At 37.5% G+C, this 23233-nt stretch overlaps 1 protein-coding gene across 6 annotated transcripts in view; it reads right to left on the reverse strand.

Moving 5' to 3' along the window:
- The window catches only part of LOC134671239 (eukaryotic translation initiation factor 5), a 38552-nt gene that overhangs the window by 6608 nt on the left and 8711 nt on the right, over positions 1-23233 (reverse strand). For 3 of the 6 annotated variants that reach the window (XM_063529042.1, XM_063529037.1, XM_063529039.1), the window contains exons 3-5: positions 2555-2663; positions 1391-1509; positions 434-642 (exon numbers count right to left, since the gene is read on the reverse strand). In XM_063529042.1, the coding sequence (XP_063385112.1) occupies positions 434-590 (157 nt within the window). In that variant the 5' untranslated portion in view covers positions 591-642; positions 1391-1509; positions 2555-2663. Of the gene's footprint in view, positions 1-433; positions 643-1390; positions 1510-2554; positions 2664-4076; positions 4192-23233 lie in introns of those variants that run through there. The other 3 variants (XM_063529041.1, XM_063529040.1, XM_063529038.1) reach the window with 3 other exon arrangements.

Consider the following 23233-nt stretch of genomic DNA (forward strand, 5'->3'; position numbering starts at 1 on the left):
CGACCTCGGGCATATTGATAATGACCTTGATGCCGTGCCCTTAATCTTGGCATATGTACGAGGGCAGTGAAAGTCTCATGTAGCTGGCCGGCCAAGAGCCTTAACAATCAAGGGCGTGTCGATGATGACCTTGATACCATGCCCTTGAACTTAGCATAGGTATTATAGTACAACGAGGGCAGTGAAACTCACATGTAGCTCGCCGGAAAAGAGCCTTAACGATTAAGGACATGTTGAGGATGACCTTGATGCCATGCCCTTGAAATTAGCATAGGTATTACGAGTATAGTACAATGAGGGCAGTTAAACTCACATGTAGCTCGCCGGCCAAGAGCCTTAACGATTAAGGGCATGTAGAGGATGACCTTGATGCCATGCCCTAGACCTTAGCATAGGTATTATAGTATAGTACAACGAGGGCAGTGAAACTCACATGTAGCTGGCCGGCCAAGAGCCTTGGCGACCTCGGGCATGTTAACTATGACGGTCTTGATCCCGTTGCCCTTGCCCTCGACCTTGGCGCAGATGCGCGGCATCTTGTAGCGGTAGAAGGCGTCGGCGACATTGCGGTTCACGTTGAGGGAACCCATGGTTGATGCTTATGAATACAACTAACTAACTAAACCGGGCTACCCACTGCTTCTGAAATGGACAACAGTGCAAATCAGTGTCAATCTTTATTTTTATTCAGTACCCTAATCAAAGTTTAGAATCCAACAAATAATGTACATAATTTCTATGCTGTGCTGATGTCATTATTTCGGATTTATAATGTAAAACGGATTTATAATGTATATCTTGGCTTAATCCTTTGACATTGTAGTAGTTACCAAAAACAAGGATATGAAAACTTTTGAGTAGAGCCAATCGCAATAGGTATCACCAGTTTTTGGTGTCTCAAAGAGCCGTAAATGCAATATTCAGGGCGGCTTGAAGAGCCATAACTGTTCCTACAAAGAGCAGCATGCGAGTGGGGAACTGCGATTTGCCGACCTGACATAAAAGTAAGTTTAAAAATGGATTGTGTACAGTAACCCTCATATTCATAAAACTTTACGGGCCTGATTTAGTTTCTGGTGCCGCTGCCGTCATATAGCGGCCGTCTCCATACAAATACTACGACATCCATATTTAGCCGTATTATTTAGTATGGAGAGGGCCGCTATATGACGGCACCGCTATCCTAGGGAAACCAATCTTTACGCGTTTAAGAATAACGCCATAGCCAGGCCGCGTAGCCAACATGCCAATCGCTAACGCTCCGTAGCGATCGAAACGCAACTGTTACTGTCGCACTTTATGAAAGAGTGATAGAGAGACACAAAGCGTTTCGTTGTCGAAGCGATAGCGATTGTAACCTTGGCTAGGCCGGCAGGTGTATGTGAGATACCTTGTTCCGGGCTGGGAGTGCTAGCGGGGCATGTGGCGCGGCGCGCGACAGCGGGCTGCAGTCACGTCTGCCGCAGCGGCAGCAGCTTCCGATGGCGGTTACTGCAAAATTTTGATCTTCTGAAACAGAACACGCACCAACGGTGCTTCCAACGGCTACTGGACGCCCGGCGACCGGGCCAAGGTCGGGGTGTGGCGTCTGATATGACAATGCATCAATGACAAACGAGTCTTGACAAGCTTTTGTCTCGACATTAATTTATCATTTTAGTTATTGGGATCATTAGTTCATCATAACCCCATTGGGTTACCTATACTTGGATAAGCATCAGCCATGATTATTACATACAGACAAATAAAAACATAATTTGGTACTTCTAACATGCTCAAATAATATAACCTTCCTTCTTTATCATCACATTCATCACACCATATCAATGACTTTATTTCATTGTTATGCACGAAAACCTCAGTTCAGCAGAGAAAATAAATTATATTATGTAGAACTTGGGATATTATCATTTGCCTGGGTCTATCTAATGTCTATCTACAGCGCTGTAGTCGACTCTCATTAAATTACCCCTTTTCTAAAATTTAATCTTGCGGCTGAAGCGCTCGCAATGCAACCTAGCCGGTAGCCGGTAACGTATTGCGGGCTGTGTATTCTGTTCTGTGCAATGAATTCTCTAAGCGCAAAACGTAATTCAACGTCTATGAGGCGGACGATAATGGCTTTTTGTCGATTCTTCCTAAAGGCGAATGAGAAGCTTAAGGTTAGGTACTTTAGCCCGTATCATAGCAGAGGCGATTTAGCGACTATTTAGTCACTTCTAACATGTAATTAGTTCAATATTCAATGAGTAAGACCGACAATTGATTGTTATTTTTGAACTGTTAGCCGAATGAGAGTTAAGAATTATTGGACGTTCTTCAACTTTCGCCAAGACGCATCCAAATGGGCTTACGCAACAAAGAGATCCAGTCTAACAGTGATCCGGATGCTAGCTCCAACACCCATGGGTCTACCAACCCCTTCGACGGCTATGCTATACTGGGAGCTGTGCTGTTTTGTTTTATCGCAACAATTTTTTGTTTGGTGGATAGTGGAGGTACTGCTGTCTCTGTCGCGCTACAGCCACAGCCGCGGGTGGGACAGTAACTGTACCTGCGAGCAGTAGTGCTAAGTGTTGTGTGAGTCATGCACGCTCGACGGCAGCCGGCCGCTCTCCTCGTCGCGCCGCACCGACCGCTCTCCTCGCACTGTACTGATGTCTCTGTAACAAATGCAAGACGAATGTTAAACAAAACTTCAGATAACTCTTAAATAATGAATTGGAACTTGTAAATTTCTGATTCAGCTCAAATTAACTAAAAAAATTGTAGTGGTGACCGCGAGGCCGCTCATGATAGAGCCAAATGTAAATGCCTGCTGAGTCCTATATTTCTAATAAGAGATTGCAAGAAATCATCGGTCACCACCGCAGAGAATTCGTATACGTGTGATTTACACATTGTCCGAAATTTTGTCGCATAGTGTAAAATGTAGGTACGACTCGGTTTCTAATATCACATACGAGTATTAGCACAGAAGAAATAATAGTACTACCGTACAGAAAAGACACTTCCTACAAACCCGAAGTTTGACAGCAGTTCAGGGTCGAATCATGCTATCTCTTTCTAATACATGGCACTATCCCTTTCGGCTATGTATTCCCATTGTAGGGTTGTCAAAAATCAAGTGATTATTTTATCTGTGGTCGTGCACCTAAACGGAAGTCACGTGGTGCCAACCCTAAAAATTGCTCGGAGCAATGCTGAGCCGAGTTCGACCGAAGTCAGGAGTGTCTCCCCACTGATATTAGTTAAGTTTTTATAGGATGGTGGATCGGTTACTTTTGATGGTGACTGTACCTACCACCCAGATAAAAACAGTTGACATTTACGCTGAATGCAGAAATAGATAAATTCAGCAGAATACTTGTTGGCAGAATAAGCCGAACAAAATAGTGTAGAACGTTTATTACTCTACTTCAAAGTACAAAGACAAACGATACATAGTATAATCTATAAACAATAATTTTAACGACATGACACTTGACAGTCATTGGGTCACTGCATCCATCCTTTGTACTTACTTGCTACGAGATTACGTTATCTATCTACGTTCTAGTTCAATTTCATCGAGCGAGTTATTAACTATTCATTGTAAACCGCAGATAAACAACAAATACATGTAATTTCTTCAAAATAATATATAACATTGTGTGATATATCGCTACTAACATAATACTATACCTAAATGCGAAAGTACTCAGTATGCATTTTTGTCAGTTAACTCTCATTATCATTTAAGCTGCTGAACCGATTTAAACGAAATTTTGTAAGGAATTTGAGTCAATTTAATAATATATACATTTTATCACAGTTATTATCGTTTTGTGCGTACGAAGTCGCTAACTGTTTAACTAACGTAGACCATTGTGGAAAGAGCTCGAGCTTATAAAATCAGGATTTAAGTAGTTCTTGTTGCCCTGGACAACTAACCGTAACCATGGCAACGAGTGATACTAAAAAGATGATTAATCCAGATAAACATTTCGGTAGCAACTAGCAACTACGTAAACGTTGACGCAAGCAAAAATCTGCACAAAGCCACAGTAAGTAGGTGTAAGCAAATGTTGACAGACCTGATAATGAATGGAGCTTCCATATAATCTGATAATGTCACTACTGACGTCAACACGGCGAAAGGTATCAAGGTTCGGATTACAACCAAAAACTAGTCTCCAGTAGCTAACAAGTCACTTACTTTGAAAGAAATAAAAGTGTAAATATTGATTATTAGCTCTGGAGCCTACAGTACAGACTATATAACCTTCATGTAGAATATGTAGATCAGCTGAAACCATTAACGGCCAGATTTCACAAGGTTAAATCCAGGAAGGATTAAAAAAGCAGTTTAAAACAACACATAGGTGGTATAGCCGTACTCGTGAGTAGCAAGTGGTTGTTTAAATTAAAAAGTGTTGTCAAACGTCGCTATCGCGCGGCAGCCTTGGTGGGAGGCTCGTGATTGGGCGGCGCGCTCTTTAAAGTGCATGCGTTTTGATACGCAGGAAATTCACGCGTTTTATGGCGATGCGAGAATCGTTCAACTGTGGCGCAACTAAGTAACTTGCCGTTAGTATAGTACTTACTTATAGTATCCATCAAAAATGTGGGCTATTATTAGGAGAGTTTTCAATTAATCACCAGCCATTTCGATCTTTACAAAAGGAAAAATTACCTAAAAGATTTCCATAAAATTTTCGTACCGTCCATTCCTAACGGAACCAAAAAAAAAACGAATTTAAAAGAAAAGCGGTGTGGACACAGTCTTGTATATTACGGGTGTTTAAAAACATGTAAACAAGTACTCTACAGCCTTGACAAAGTCGTGTTTAGATACCTATTACATACAGAAAATAAACCCTGTATCATTGTTAAATATGTTATGTTATGAATCTACGTTACGGTGTTTACACACCACGCGTGTCAGCTGAACAAATACTACAGCAGCGAAATTATAATGTATGCCATTGTAGGTGGCACGTCACACGGAAAGTTAATTGCAGGTAACAAAACAGACACAGGAGAGATACGTGAATATGTGACGTCATGGGCCATGTGGTGAACATGAAAAGACTGGGTATTTTCAACGTGTTTGCGTAGATAATTCAGCTAAATTTCTAAAGATTCTGCTGCTTTAATAGTTATTTACGATACAAGTGCGAAAAAGAGGAAATTCGAAACGCGTGGCGATAAATTAAAACACGACCGAAGGGAGTGTTTTAAATCGACACGAGTTGCGAATTACCTATTCGCACGTGTATCGTACAACGTTTTACAGTACATATGGCCCTTTAAACTTTTGACATCGCACGAAAAGTGCTATTTTACGCACTAGTGCGGAAAAATAGGACCACATGTACTGTAAAATAATTTTTTAAGTGTATGGTTTGTAAATATCGGAGCTGAGACAGTTTTAGTGTAAAATATTCGTACGAATATTGGCTTCAGAGTCAAGGCCAAAGATTACGAGCATCTAATGTACCTAATCAAGTTTAACTTGCTTTTATGCTTTTAAGGGGTTTCAGGAGTAAAGGGCATTCATAATAGATATTCAGGTTACTAGTTTCCCCTCGTGATTATAAGGTAGACGATTATGGCCTCGAATGTCCAATTCCTCGAATGTCCATTTTCTTCGAATGTCCATTTTCCTCGAATGTCCAATTCCTCGAACGTCCATTTAACCCGAAAGTCCAATTAACTCAGGTAGTAGTCGCTTTTGTAAACAATTTTTACGATAAAGTTGTCAAAGCGGACCCCGAGCGCCTTTAGAAAGCACTAAGATATCTATGACTGACACTTGATTGTTGACCAGTCTTCTTTCTCTATTTAACGCAACATTAAAGGGACACGAGAAAACACAACTCGTGTTAGGCGCGTGTGTCAAGCCATCTTTCATCGCCTCTATTTTGGACGGAGCAAAGCAAAGAGCCGAGCGCAGTCCAATTAGCTGGAGCTGGAATTGCTTAGTTATTCCAGCTCCAGCTAATTGGACTGCGGCCCGCAGGCAGTACATTCTTGTTGGATGCACGAGACGACTGTTGGGCAAACCAGTGTATTTTGAAAAGGCCTTTGGAGTCCATATTTACGAATACTCAGTTTTGAAACTCGAGTACAAACTTGTTAGAAACTTGGTCTCCTGATGGAGAAATTCGAGATAATTCTTCAGAGGAATCGAGTTTTTGCATCAAATTTCAATCACAATTGAGTCACACAGCAAAGCACACAAAGGACTGGTCCGAAGCCTCAAAAGATCAAGTCCTACAGGTCTTGTCTTGTAGAGCTGGAATGAGTTCTCCTTGTAATTTAAAATAAGGCTTTAAGAATTACCACCAGCTCAAGTAAGGTCAATACGGTTAAGTGTGGCTGGGCTGCACATTGGGGCCTGTTTACACATTGATTAGTGTTTATTGCGAGTTTGCACATTGGCTACTTGGGTTTAGACTTTAGTGGCTTGTGTCTTTCAGATCCGTAACAAGTATACATACATACACAATGTCGCAGCGACCCAAAACGAGTCTCGGCCTCCGGAATCGATTCACAAGCGCAATCTCCCGCCAGTTATCGGCTTGAAGATCGCGCAAGTCCGCTTCAACCTCGTCGCTCCAGCGATACCTAGGACGGGACGCCCGACAACAACAACACAACAATTGGACAAGTATAGGGTACGTAAAGTTAAACCTTTTTATACAGGCTCGTGAGCCTTTGATTCGCCCTAGCTCGGTTGGCGATTAGAACGACATCCCAAGATGGAACAAAGTGGAACACCGCTCAATGGACGTGGAGAGCCGCCTAATGAAGAGTATTCACGGTTTCTATGGGAAAATACTTCTTAATTACACGGATTACACCTCACAAGAAGTAAATGGAAGGATACCCCAGTTTAAAAACGTTATGGACTAAGATTATATCATAACAAAACAATGTGTTTGCAATTATACATAACTTACATAAGCAACAATAAATAGATCCAACCCCACCCGATTAGTGTATCTACTGACCTTGCCAGTCACAAGCAAATAATAAACTTGTCCACAACAGGAACCTAATGGACTCTCCAAATGGGCGTAATGGACTGACATAATCGATAATCCATTTGCAAATCCCGTCTTAGGTTTCCATCAAACAGGAATAGATGTAGGTAGTTTACATTGTGCATTGTAAGAGATTTCTGGTCAATTAGGGTAAATATTTATATATTATAAGGTCTTGAAGAACATTTCGTGTATGTTAATAATAAGAATTGAGGAACTAAATAAGTAATAGGTACTACAGTTTTCTGACGTATTTGACTGATATATGCCTGATGTGACATTTATAAAATAATATTTATTTTCATTTACCGGGTGTGGCCTGTAACATGAGCAAGTAATTAAAACATAGATTGCACTCCTCAAACGGTGACACTTTTGTTCAACAACTTTTAAAAATTATGAAGTATTTAGACTTCCTACTTTTCATACAAAATAAATATTATCTTCAATGGTCGCCATCGCCACGCCATTTCATTGTGATTATACATTGCGTCTTAGAATAAACTTAAAGTGTATTTAAAATTATACCACAAGTTATTATTAAAAGTCGCTGAACAAATGTTGGTCAGTATGAGGAGTACAGCCTACAGTTTAAATTTTTGCTCATATTACAGGCCACACCCGGTATAATTTTACTCGCATGTTCTGCCAATGTCAAAGCTCGCCAAACGTCCCATTGGGACATGTCCCTTAAATAAAACATGTAGCAAATATTCGCCCCGCGTGAGCTCGCTGCTCGATATGACTCGTCTCTCTGAGCATAAATCGGATAATGCTTAGTAAAAAAGTCACGTAACAATCGTGATAAATAACTTTGATAACATTTTTATGTTTTACATGTGAAGAGAATAACTCTCATTTTACAAATCGGATCGCATAAAATAGATTGTCAAGAAGCTTCAATCCTTTAATTTTACAGACCAAAGTCTTGTTGAACATATTAGGCCATATTACAAAGTTGAAAGTCAAACCCCTATTAGATAGTATTTATTTAAGGGCTCATTTAGACGATACGAGAACTCGCATGCGAGTTTCATTACATTGCGGGTTTTGATCGGTCGGTTGAATTGGACGTAACCAACAGTCCGCAATGTAACTAAAATCGCATGCGAGTTCGCGCGCCGTCTAATTCAGCCCTAAAACCTCGTCGACTTAAAACAAGTTATGATATTTTTTTATCACAGCACATTTCTAGCGTTTCCACGCATCATGTTTCCGATATTTCCTGCCAATCGACACATGATCAGTAATCGAGCGGAGTGACGACGGTCGCTTTGTATGCCGTCCGGAAGCTAACACTAACAACACTCACACCACTGATCACTGGTAAGCCTTAAGTCGGTGGAATAAGGTGCAGGAATAGACGCTTGGCAGGTAATATCGATGTTTTGACACCCGCCGGATACTGATACCGCGTTGGCGACATGAAACTCATCAGGGCTGCTATTGTCAATGCACACCGAGCGCGGGCGAACCGGCGTAATGGGACCCATCCGAGGAACGTAATGGGAAATTAGAGACCGTCTGTATATCTTCATTCTCCATTTAGAAAAAAGAGAGGCAGATCAATCTTCAAATTTTGATGCTTGCCCTGATTGAAAACATGTCAATTTTTTTTATTTTGAGTTGTAATCGTTACGTTCGTTGTAATCCTACTTCATACCACAACAGTATATTTTGATACAAATTTTAAACAGAAGTAGATTTTTCAGAGCAATTGAGATAAGAAGTCAGTGTGATCCTCCACAGCCGGACCACCTCGTCCGATTGCGCTCAGTTTTTAATGGCGAAATGTACCTCTAATGTACTTCATGTACCTCGTCGGAAATTGAACGTACCTCTGTAGTTTGGCAGATATATGCGTTTAAAAGGGGTCCGGCTGGGGAGTAAAATCTGCAGCCGGACCACGCCTGGATCCGATCATATCTGTTATTTTGAGATATAATTTAAATATCAGATGAATGTACCTGTTACGTACCTCCGAAGAAATCGTTTTTTTATTTAAAAAATGGTCTCATAAATGAATTTTCATACATTTCATTTTTTGAGTATACGCGTAAGCGCCTGTCAAAAAATAATAGCAACATAGTAGAAAACAAATGTATTCAATTCGGGCAAGTCGTCTAACGTGTCAACTAGATACAAATGTGGGTGGTTATAGGGAGTGTTTTAAACCGACACGAGTTTAGTTAGTAGTCTTTTTCATTAGCATAGTCTTTTTCATTTCATTTTAGTCATTTGCATAGTTTTTGTGTAATAAATTTTTGAAGATCGTGTTTTAGGCCCCCGGATTTTACGAAAAACGTTAATAATTTGCAAATTATTTTGTAAACTTTCCGTTGTTTAGTGCTATTGGATAAACCATTCAAAGACGCAAATTTAGTGGCAATTGTGACTTCTCTAGGTATATTGGTTATAAGATATTAATGAATTTAATGTTTTTGGTTTTCATTTTTTTTCTTCCATATTCCGCCGTAGTAGGAGCCCATATTTGTATGACAGCTTCATTTATATGTCTTCTATCCACCCTATTTTTTACAAGACCTAATTCCGTGAAACATTCAAGTAATCATCGAAACACTATATCCGGGTTATCCGGCCGCTAGGGTTGGCACTTCGGTATTTTTATTTATACGCCATTTTCTTGGGGATATCTGGTTTCGACTTCATATGGAAGAAAATGTGATCCCACTGCTTCGAGAACTGATTTAGTAAGTACCTATCAGGCAAGTGAGAGTCGGGTTCGCACACGAAGGGTCTAAAAAAATTTTACCATGTCATACAGTGTACGATGACACGGGTCCTCAATGTGCAACTCCAACTCGTACTTGACCCTAACTTTATTTAATTTAATTTTTAAACATTCAATAATTGGAATTTAAATTTAGGGCAGTACGTTTCAATAGTGGCACTACTAATGACGGCAATACCGCGAGAACAGTTTTGTCTGACAAACATCGTGAAGCATTTGCAAACATCCTTGGCTTAGAGAAGTGGCTTCTGGACGATCCCCACACAGTTCTAGTTGTATTGTCGAGTGGTCTTCCAATAGACGCAGAGAAGTTTGGCAATTTTTGTAAAGAACTAGTCCAAAAATATGTCAATACTTACAAATGGTGTCCTATGACAGTCACCATACATACAATTTTGGCCCATGGCGCTGCAATCATTCGAAACTCGTCTGTTCCAGTTGGTATGCTTTCCGAGCAAGCAGCAGAGTCACGGAACAAATATTGGCGTCACGATCGAGAACACCATACTCGGAAATCGGATAGGATAAAAACAATGTCTGATTGTTTCACAGAGCACTAGTCTCATCAGATCCAGTAATTTCCGAACAACAGATGTCACAGAGAATAAAATATATTAAAAAACGTCCCCTACCATCTGCCGCAGTAGCTTTATTGAATGCACCGCAATCACCACAGGCTCAGGAGGAAACCCCAACACCAACATCCGAGTTCTGTCCAGACGACAGTTATTACGAGGTGCAAGATGGGGCAGAGAGCCTCGAAGTAGAAAATGATGACCCGACTAAAAACAGATATATACAGCAGTGTTTCACCTTACTGCATGGTAATGAGGTCCAAAAGTGTATACGTCTCTTTGTAGTTAACTGTCATACAGCTAACGACCAAAATGTAAATATTATCTACCGGAAGAATTTGTAAGTTATCTATAGCTAATAAATTACTAAATCTTAAAAAAACTTATTATTTCATATGTGTAGGTTTTTATTAACATATTAAAGTTTGTTTTTACCACCCATAAAAGTGCTATACTATGTATACAGCGTTAATATTATATCCGGCTGAACCCGGATATTGGTAGTGGCAGCCCTGACCGAAAATTTTAATTGGCTTTAAATTCAATCTTCCACGGAATTAGGTCTTGTAAAAAACAGTGTAGATAGAAGACGTATAAATGAAGCTGTCATACAAATATGAGCTCCTACTACGGCGGAACATGGAAGAAAAAAAATAAAAACTAAAAACAATAAATTCATTAATATCTTTGTAACCAATATACCTAGAGATGTCACAATTGCCTCTAAATTTGCGTCTTCAAACGGTTTATCCAATAATACTAAACAACGGAAAGTTCATAAAACGATTTGCAATTTTTTTTAAGTTTTTCGTTATATCCGGGTGCCTAAAACACGATTTCCAAAAAATGATTACACAAAAACTACGCAAATTGGACACGCGGGAATTTTAGTCTCGCATTTGTAATGATCTAAACTTCAGTAATTTGCAATAAAATGAGGATGTCACTTTTTTGGCTTCTATAAAACACTGTGAGACCTACACTTTTTTTCCAACTTGATATACTTTTCTTATTTTTTGATATATCTGGTCAATCATTTTTTAACATTATGTAAAGGATATTCACAGTCATTTGGTATGTATTTTGGACTAATCCATTCAGCCATTTTCAATTTATAGCAGTTCGAAGTCAACTGTGGTTTGTGAAATTTTTGAACGTTTTCTAATAATTTGTTAGACCAAGTATTGAAAATGTTACAGTACGTTATATATTTGTACTGCCGACTTTATGACGTCACAGCAATTATCCCCACCACTTTCGCGCTTGTCATCTCATATATTTGGGTTCAAGGCATTACACTGAATGCATTGATACCATATTCACCCATATCCCGGACGACATGAGCGGAAATCGATTTCCGTATACTTAATATTTATTTATAAATTACGCACAAAGAGGCAAAGTAAATCACGTTTGTTGCATGGGAGCCCCACGTTAATATTTATTTTATTATTTTTTAGTATTTGTTGTTATAGCGGCAACATCTCTGCGAATTTCAACTGTGTACTGTAAAACGTTGTACAATACACGTGCGAAAAGGTAATTCGCAACTCGTGTCGGTTTAAAACACTCCCTATAACCACCCACATTTGTATCTAGTTGACGCGTTAGACGACTTGCCCGAATTGAATACATTTGTTTTCTACTATGTTGCTATTATTTTTTGACAGGCGCTTACGCGTATACTCAAAAAATGAAATGTATGAAAATTCATTTATGAGACCATTTTTTAAATAAAAAAACGATTTCTTCGGAGGTACGTAACAGGTACATTCATCTGATATTTAAATTATATCTCAAAATAACAGATATGATCGGATCCAGGCGTGGTCCGGCTGCAGATTTTACTCCCCAGCCGGACCCCTTTTAAACGCATATATCTGCCAAACTACAGAGGTACGTTCAATTTCCGACGAGGTACATGAAGTACATTAGAGGTACATTTCGCCATTAAAAACTGAGCGCAATCGGACGAGGTGGTCCGGCTGTGGAGGATCACACAAGAAGTCAAATCCCATGCCTTTCTTCCTTGTCCCCTTCTTCTTCTTTTGTTTGTTCCTGGCTTTGCCCCCCCCCCACCCCCACTCCTAACAGTGCAGACGATAGGAAGTATATATTAGACTCTAATATATACGCCCTAATTAGAGCATCTCTTCTATAATACGAGCCCCGATGCATATGTTTTCGTCTAGTGAGACCATTTTTTGAGGTTCTCGTGTTTGTTCAAAAATAATGTTTTTGTTTAAAAATTACTAATATTTAATGCTTATATTAATGTAATTTAATTTTATATGATAATACTCTGCAATAACTAAATCCAAACACAAGAAATACCGTTTGTACTGAAAGGAAAAATATCATGTTTTTTTATTTTTTTATTGACGGGTAGGATTACAACATATGTGAAAAGGGCTATTACTAGGGAAAGCAATAGGGCTCTGTCAATGTACTGACAATTTTGTTTCGAGCCCATGCATGCAGCAGTGCTGTAGGAGAGGACAATATGATTTGGACAACGTTTTTGAAAAGTCCTTTTTTTCAGCAATAAAAGTCTCATGCAATTTTATTATACGATCAAAATAAACTACATTAAACATTGCTATTATGGTTCCCATTACTGGGTCATTTTATGTTCATGTGTAAAATTTATTAAAATAAACAAAATTGTTGCGTGGAACTAGACGAAATAATTTGCATCGGGGCTCGTAATAATATCAAATTGCTTACTAGGATAACATCGTAAGCGTCTTGCCGTTCGTATTAAAATTGACAGGGCGGGCGGGAGCACTTAGCCAAGGCTTCAGTGGTGGACAAATCCGGTTAATGCCCGGTATTGTATCGCATGAGACGAAAACATAGCCAAACCATTGAACCATGATCTTTGCAAACATGATTTGCAAAGCCAAAGTCCAGATAAATTATTCAAATGCGGTAAAAAGTGCATACACATTGTACATATATGTAATGAGAATGAGACTAATGAGAAAGAATTCATATACCGGTTTGTTGAAGTTTTCGAATAGCTTGCGCTTCAGCAATAAAGTTACAAGGATGAAAGTGTATCTAACAAGTATAATAACAAGACAATTTTATCGGTTGACAAGTTGTCGTTCTAACTTAGTCAGGGTTTTAGGTAAGTTTAACTTTGAGCCGTTTGACTAAGCAGGTTATTATGAAACTTCTAGTCTATCTATCATAAAATATATCAATATTATTATATTAAGAATATTAGAAAACTGATTTTGAAAGGATTATAACATCCTCAATCTGAATTAGACTAAAAAAGGCTTACAGACCAAACCTTCGACTAGGTCGCTGCCCTGCAGTGGCATGTATACAGTACCGGTGATGTCGATCAGACGTGTCAACGATCAGTCGATCAAATTAACAAGTCGGTCAACACCGCTATGTATGACTCTTCCAGTCAAGGCCGGTTGCATTAGTGGCTTGTTAATTATCACCGTTGCCATGTCACGGAGGAAACTAATACTTATTTGATATCTCACTAACATGCAATAAAAGTCGATCCTCGAAATTTTTAGAAGAAGTAATGACGACAAAACCGAAAGCATTATAGGACAGACGAAACCATTCAAATGTCTTGAAGAGGCACCCTCCAGTAACAACCATCGCCCACACTGTTACTGTGTGTTGTGTGTGTACATCGGTGGACCTTATGCCTTTTGTAATAAGGTGCACCGATGTACAGTTACGAGTGTTGCTTTTGTACAATAGAAAACGTTTGTAAAGCCCAGTAAGCAAAACAGCAATCCTTTTACTGGAAAAGGGGATATTCATAAGCGAACAATGGACACTTGAAACGATTCTTGAAGCCTCTGGGGCCTGGAAGGACTCAGGCTAGGTATTCCAAAAGGTAAGAGTTCTCGCTTAGAGCAAACCAATTTATTTATGATCTCTAAATACGCACAACAGATATGTAGTGCATAATTGTTTGCCATCGTATTTCTATTTTCTCAAAAGCGTTCGTATTAATCATGATACTTCAGTTGGTGCAACTCAGCTGAAACGTCGGAATTTAAGATAAAAACAATAAAATTATATCGCGGTAGACCCGTTTGTGTAATTAAATATGCGTACAAAACGCGAGAGTTTAAAGTGTTATATACTTGTAAATTTGAGCTTTATAAAGTAGGTTCCAGGTCCCAGTTAAATTGGCTATAGATCGAGTATGCAGTAGAACGCCTGTAAACGGATCGCAACGCTAGGACGCCTAAGGCCCAGAGCGGGGAGCATGCGCGGTGGGAACTATCGATTGACGCTGCACGCTACTCCGTCGCAGACTTTAAAAAAAATAACGTCCTCGTAAACGGCACTGACTTGACCTATATCTAGTTACAACAGGAAAACTTTATTGTATAAAGAAATTACGGGATTGGCGTTGAAAAAGTTAATGTAACTTAGCAAAGAGGGCGAAGTTCAGTCAAAATTGTTGCGATAAAACAATTTCACAAGTTTTACAAGAAGTTTTATAGCAAGTAAACTTATAATTTAGCACGTCTAGCACACACGACTATGACTTTTATTGGATATGACCAAGTTGTGCTTTTAACGCAGTAAGATGTGCTGAACATTCTGAAATAATGACCAATTTGTTTCATTTATACATATTAATCTGTCAATTCATACGGTCACAACACATACTAATTAGTTTAGCTTTGTGTAAAATTGTGCCATATACTTAGCTTATAAGAATGCATGTATGTACATATAGCCAGAATATAGCTATTGTACCTTTATTTATGCAAATAAATATTTTTGATTGATTGATTGATTGATAAGAGCAGCAAAACCACTTCTCAAGAATACCAAAGAGAATTGGTCTGTGTCTGTTCAAGTCGCCGTTCTATCGCGAAAGGGTTTAGTTTTAAGTTATTGAAATTTACATGCATGTTAGTCTATTAATATGGGCCTTGTTGAATGAAATAAATTTTAAAATTAAATTAAGTCAGGGGTAAAACCAGGTCAGTGCCTCCATTCCAACAAAACGGATTCAAGAGAAACAAACCGCACATAATACTCGAAAAATTTTAATTAAAATTCACAGAAACGGAATAAAACGTAACAAAAGTCCCAAGCCCTGAAAATACAGAGAGCGCATTTACACTCGACTGCCTTTGGACTGTTGACTGATAGTCCGTGCCGCTCACGAAAAAAAAGTGCGATATACGGCAAATGATGATGATGGAACACAGTTAAACAGTTACTCCTTTTGACTTAGAGATTGATTTAGGAAATCAGAAATGAATTCAGCATCCTTAAATTACACGAAAATGATACCAAACTTAACGACAAGGCAAAACTTTTTTTTTACAAATTTTGGGGGGCACCCCTGAGTCACCCTTAAGTCAAAATTTTGCATCAAAAATTCGATTGGCTTGGGGCCTTCTTAAATCAATCTGAGAGACAAATGGAGCAACTCTTCAAAAGGAAATTCCATCATCATCATTTGCCGTATAATTAAGTGAAGACCACGGACTATGATGGCGCGAGTTTTGGAAACTTTATGCTGAGATTCAACAATGATGGACGCTCCGTTCTTATTTTAAATATCCTACAGCTATAAATAGAATGATCAAATAAATGTTTAATTGTCCCTTTATCCATTGCTGGTGTCGTTGCCCTTAGGCTAAAGCTTATTCTTATAACCCTGATGACAATTTGATTTCTCCAAATTGTTCGACATTCATTGGTACAAAAGCCGGATGATCGAGTGGTTAAGTTGGCTAATCGAAACGTCATTTTAGTATCTAGGACATAAAACAGAGCTCAAATTGATGAAAACCCATAGCGATGGTCGACAGAGTAACCGAGCTCTAATGAATGAATTCTTAATGATAAGCTCTACAACGTTTATGCGATTACCAAAATGCGAGCCGCAAAATAATGGAGCTATAAGATTAATCGCATAAGCCCGGATATCCTTATGGCTGAGCCTGAATGGCTCACAATAGGGAGAGACAAGAGATATTCCGCTCCATTGCTTACAAAATTTTCGGCGTTTTTGTCAGACCTCAAAACCCCCAAGATGAGAAAACAGCAGACTAATAAGTCACTCAATTTGGTAATAACTGAAATAACTCTAATAATTTCAGAGTGAATTTGAAGAACTCGGCTGAATTTTCCGAGCTTAATAAGAAATTAGAGCCTTAAGTCGAGAAAGTTTTTTTAGAGCCTTGACAAGACAATTGTTGTAAAAATTTTGGGACTCCTGATAAGACGAAATCTGTACAGACACCATCCAGACTTTTCTGTCTCTGACAAGTAAATAAAGAACACAAGCTTCGACTTAATAAACTGTATCAAAAACTGAGTGGCGACTTAAAGATGTACCCCCTTATTCATAAAACTTTGCGGGCATGTTTTGGTTAAATTACCTATGGTATATCCCTTTCTTACAAATACATAAGTTAAAATGATAGATAAAGACAAACGATTATTAGCTAATTGAGGCTTGTAGCGCGTTTATGAATAACTAGAGGTAGACTCCAAAGACTTGAGCCACCTGATTCTACTACATATATAGTAGTCGGTAAGCTGGCGCAACAGTAAAAGCTTGAGGAGAATAGAGCATAAGGAACAGCCGAGCAGTTGGTGGAACATTCTTTAGTGTTCTGCTCTATTTCTCTCAAGGAATATATGCAATTCCCACATTATAATCGATACCACCCACAATATGTAGGGTGAGTTCGCACTGGCATGTGTTGTCAGGGGGTCAAAGTCAGTAAAATCTGGGATTTACGTCCCGGGACGGCCCCTGAGATTATTACGGTCAACAGTTATACGATATTTCTGCCGTTTTCAATCTCCATCAAGCGCTCGAATCGAATATCGAATGCGCTATGTTCGGTTAATCCCCCTGTCAGTTAGCATTTATTATATTATTAACCCTAAATTCACTTTTGTTTCAGTAGCTGGAAATTTTTACAACTGGTAACGAAGTCCCTGGGAGCAGGTAGAAATAGTGGAAACAACCGTGTTGGTGCCATTTAGAAATGTGCCAGTATTATGTGCTACGCTTGAATTTGTTTCGCATATGACTAACGTAGAGTAGATCGCGTTTATTTGGGAGCGCTATTTACACTGTTGTGTCAGTAGCACGCAAGGATACTTAAATAAAGCAGAATACGATTCAACGCAAGGTTTCTCTTTCTTTTTTGTCCATGATATATGTCATATCTTCACTCACTTCTTTAAACATGATTTTATGTTAAATATCTAAAGAGAAACTGGGAGATTGGGATTTCATTTTCAATTCACATTTATCAGTTTCACAGTCTAAAAGCCTGATGATTGTAGGCTTATATGTGTATTGTTATTCGCAAAAGCGTCAAAACTATTGAGCCGATTTTGATTAATTGGTTTTTTGGCTCTAAATTTTACTGGTGTTTATGCCGGTAAGTTCGATACCAAAATATGCGGGAGTCAGGTAAAGTTATTAACGTTTTAACACATTTAGCTTGTTGATGACAAGACATTTAACTTTATCTTGCACCGTTTTTGACTGCAAACTTTTTGGCCGTAGGACGGTTACTTAGATAAATTCGTGCGAGTTAAAAATAGGTTTTCTCTGCTACTGTTACAATCAGTCTTTCGTTACTTCTGCTTTCTTTCGGCAAGGCCTTGAAAGTGCTCTCGGGCCGTAGTTAAGAGTCCGTTGTAGAAGACTAGCGAGTGTGCTGTAGAGGCATCTAGTTGGAACCCCCTGATCTAGAGGTACGGATTTGGAGGCGATGAGTTATAACGGCGATTGGAATACCATCCTTGTGCAGGGTGACTGTAACGGACCGCACGGGCTCCCGTACAGATATTAACTATATAACAAGTATAATTAAGTGTATGTATATAATCAACATTTATTTTGATAAATAAGTCAGTAAGTCAACGGACAATTTTATTCTAAAGTCTAGAAAAAGCATCATCATACAGTAAATAATCACAAGTTCATAAATAAGCTTATGTAAATATAATTTTACAAGTAAATAAGTCGGCAAAAGTCTAAAAACATAAATACAATGTTATAAAAATTAATATAATCAGTAAACTTGAAAGAAATTCGACATTGGTATCATGGCGTGTTGGGGAATGTAGGTCAAGGCCGTTGCCATGGTTTCGAAGAGAATTTTGGGGATGCCATATGTTTAAAATTACCCTAGAACGTCGGGAGAATTGGTCAACTTTGGGGAGAATTATGAGTTAAAAATATTAAATTATCTTAAGAAGTTTACACTAATTAGCTATTTTATTTATTTGCATTGTACTCATTTATATTTGATAAATTAATCATTTATTAAGTCAGTCTTACGTGGAGGTTCCGGGTTCGGGTCCCGATGGGAAACATTTGTATAACATAAGGTGGTCATGTATGTATGTTACGAGATCGTGGGAGTTTTCTATGTATACGGAAGGATATTTGAAAATATATGGGAATCGGTCGATAACAAACGTCTGTGGTGCAGACTTGGTTTGGTTAAGGTCAAGACTATGGTAATGGTAATGTGTAAAATCTTCTAATGTGAAAGTAAATAGGCGAAATTACCATGATAAAACAGAAGGTGCAATCTCTATATGGAATACTGGAAGTAATTCTAATCAGAATTGTTTTCATAAGTCTAGATAAAATTATTAAAGACATCCAACAATTAAATCAAATATTGCGTGCATCTACAATTTCCCCACTGGTTTCATTAATTAAATAATAAAATTTATTGGGAAATTTAAATTTATAACTGGTATCCCCGTAATCAGAGATCGGAAACAGGAGGTACGCGTTTAAATCATAAACTGCTACGGACCCCTTGGCTGCTGAAAGGTTGTCGACCAATGCTGTAAGGATCGAACTGCGCATGACTAACCATATTTGCCCTATCAACCCTATTGGCCCTGTTGGCCCGATTAACATGATTAGCCGTTTGGATAAAAATGAACCATAACTCATACGTATTAAAGTAGGAATTGGTTTAGTCTGGGAAATAGAAAAATATTAGCTATAAAAGGGGGAGTAATTAAAATTTCGGGACATTCAATTTTCAAAATTCAGACGCGTAAGGGGAAACTCTGTCCGTGTGAACATCGGTTTTATTTGCTCTAAGGTTCATTAAATTAAATTAATAACAAATTAATTAAAGAAAGCTCTGCTATCGCGTCGAGAGGCATTGAGCTCGGTCAGGAGTTGCTGGAGTTGGAGCATGTGGTGAGGAGTTTGGAGGTAGCTGAGCAGCAGAGCTACAGCAAGGAGCGACAGCTAGGACCAAGGCGGAGCGTCAGCGGAGAGCAGTAGGCAGTAAGATCCAGTGAATAAATCGGCGGGGTGGTGAGTTAATTTATTTAATTAAAATTAATAAGTAATTAATTAATTATTCAGATTTTATTCAAATTCAGTAAATATTTAGAAAGACTTTTGACCTTTAATTATATCTTTTATAGTTCATTTAAAATATCAGATAAAGAATCATAAATTAGTTTTTTTTTAAATAAAATAAATAGATTTTAACTTGATAAAATAAAGTTCCATTAATTCCTTATCCCTTTACCGCTTATAAAGCCATATGTGGCAGTAATTATATTTAGCTCTTTAGACGGTTAATTAGATTCAAATTTCAACATATATTTTTTTATTATTACATGCAGTAAGGGGTTAACAAAAATATAACTGTGTACTAACCCTAATAACGCTGTTTAACTGGGGACGGATATGTATAACGATGCCAACGAAGTCTCTTGGTTAAACAGTGGTTTCAGAAGTGATTTATGTTTGATTCGAAGTGATTGTCAGGCAGATGCCATTTTGAAGTAGGGAAGTATTAGCATACTAACATAAGTCAGATTGACATAGAATTTGAAGTGGTACGAGAAACGAAGCGATCCTGATTCGGTAAGAGATTAGTTAGAAAAACTGTGATTAATTTAAGGCTAGTTTAGGCGAAACATGTTTAACTGACTGATCGTCGTCAGCCGGTTCACCTCGGCGTTTACTATGGAACCTTTCATACATAAAAATGTAGAGAACTTTAACGTTACTCTCAGTTCCTTGCAACTAGCCCTTATTGTGTTAATTTTCAGGAAGTGAATGATAATGAAATATGAGATGAGTGTTTGTGTGTAATTTCAGGATTTTGTAAATATTTATCCAGTTTTAGGGCGTTATAGATAAATTTAATATTTCAGAGCGTTTAATTTAGAAATTGAAGACGATTACGTTTCAAGATGATTTTAATTTTGTGTAAATTTCAGAGCGTTTATTTTTCAGAATTAAGCTTTTACTTAACATCTGCATTATCCTCAATCAAATATTATTTCATTAACCTATTGAGCTATTTGCTCAATTTCCATGTATACATTCTAAAACAATTAAACGACAATTTAAAATATGTTTATTATAAAATAATTAAAAAAATGTAATTATTTATTTTCTATAAAATTATATATTTAAATTATGTATACTTATTTCCTCTTGTAGCTAGCTTTCGAAAAGAGAAATTAGAGTTGGCTAAATTTTGGCATTTCATTACATAACAGGATTAGTGAAACTCTGACAATAAGACCATTTTGATTTAACATATATAATTTATTTAAATTATAGAATCATTTTTATTGTATTCCTTTTGAAGTAATTCCTTTATTCATTGAGTAATTTTATTGAAAAATTCCATAATTACAAAAAGATGGGATGGCATTATGCTTAAGTTTTGATATTTATAGTGAAATTTGTTAGATATATATCTGTAGAATCATTAACTTCTAAAGAACAGTCTTGGAGATTTTATTAAATTCACATCTCTCATTGCTTAGGCCATTTAATTATGGTAGGTTTTCATTTCTATCACTGAAAGATTGAGAATAAAATCAAGAGCTCAATTTGCATAAAGCAGATTGTTTGTTGTATATTTTACTGATAATGGTATGAATTAGAAGCAATAATTCCTCCTATCAAATTATATAAAATGAAATGAACTATTCAGAATAATAGACAATTCTGGCACTGACTATGTGTAACACAATGTTAGGTAGTGGTCCGCTATACTTGGAATGTGGTATCATTACATGCCTAAGGAATTTATAGTCTGGAATTTTGAATATTTCCATAAAGGCTAAGGCCTGTCTAACATTATTTTTACTTGAAGGAATCTGAGTCTAAGGACATGCCATTTGATGGATGTATACTCATTAGAGTGATTTTGGTTAGAATTAAAAGATGACTGTATGATAAAGGTCCAACTAGGATTATCCTGAGGGATCTTCCGCTTTCCTTGCTAGAATGAAAATAGGATTAGAAGCCGTCTTCATCCCGACGAGAAAGATTGGAGTGGTTGTAACAAAAATATCCCACAAATCAAAATTATTTCAGGGATCAAGTGTTCCTTAAGTAAATTTCTTATTTGTAGTACTAAATTCTAGTACTCACAAAAGTGTTATGACACTACTATAGAGTCCCCCTCCATAAATGTTCTAAGGAACCGTTACTCAATTTTAAGAATATAAAATTTGAGTCCGACAACTCCAATTACTCACACGCTTCAGCTGGGGAATTGATATAGATGATATATATATTCCTATAACAAGCTTCCAGTGGGTAGGAGGTTTTACCCCAATTATATAAAAAACTAATATTCATATCTTTTTATTTTTATTGTGTACCTAAGCTAAACTAATTTATACAAATTTTACTCCCTTGTGGGATCATATAAAACTTTACCATCGATTGCTTATCACTACATTAACATAGTTATCTTTAGAATCTTAAAATTCTTACATGTACTTGTCTCTATACTCTTTATTTTATCAGGCTAGCTTATCCTTCTAATGTAAAAAGAATCTGGTTTATTACACATAACTTAGGAGTCCTTCCATTAACTAGACGATCACAACTTTCTTTATGGCCATTTTAATTAATTGTAGACACAGGTAATTTTGGTTTGCTAATTAAGAGTGTTAAAGTAGATCTAAATAAGTGGGGTTTTGTAGGGGGTTGTTATATGACCTTTATACTGAATCCATTCTGCCGGCAAGTGGTGCGTGAAATTGGACGCGTTACTCTAAATCCAATTACAAATGGGTGGGAAACACGGATTAATATGCCCAATATCGATCACATTGTTGGCTCACAAATTTTGTACATTTCGGAGATGTAAATGTAAACCTAGTCTTGATTTCTAGCCGCCCCAGAAATAGTCCATATGTGTTGCTTTCGTAATTCTAATTCTAATAATGCTAGAATAAGTCGAATGTTGATCTGACTTTTAGACATCACGATATATAGATCTGGATTTTTCCAACGGTTCGTATTTTCATGATGAGCGTAATGTCGCCAATTGGAACAAAATGTTAATCTATTGTTGTTATGACTTTTCTTAATAAATTTGTTATTACCGTACCGTATATTACTCGTAGTACTTAAACCCACCATGTTAATAACAGGTTGAAAATTACTGCATACTGGTTCTATGGCTCATATTTCAATTTCTTAATTAAACAAACATTATAACTAATATGTCTTTAGTTAGGCATATTGCGTTGCACTCGAATCATTAGGTCAAACTCAAAACCGCTATATATATAGAAATTGGAGCGAACGACACCTTTAAATGTAGGCATGACGAAATAACACTATAGCAACGTTATATTATCCTCCGCTATAAAACAATTCCGTTGCTCAGATACTGTCAGACAGCCTAAACCGTTGAAGGCAAGACCTTGAAATTTAAAACATTCTTTATAATATATGTCAAATAACTCAAAAATTTGGGAAACATTTCGTCACATTTTTCCTAAGTGTGGGTCCAAATGTCGGACTATGTCTCACAAAACCAGTGTAAGTATTACTCTAGGAAACTGCAGCTTCGGAATTCGGAATGCAC

The sequence above is a fragment of the Cydia fagiglandana genome, chromosome 15 (genome assembly GCF_963556715.1).
Source record: "Cydia fagiglandana chromosome 15, ilCydFagi1.1, whole genome shotgun sequence".
Taxonomy (NCBI): domain Eukaryota; kingdom Metazoa; phylum Arthropoda; class Insecta; order Lepidoptera; family Tortricidae; genus Cydia; species Cydia fagiglandana.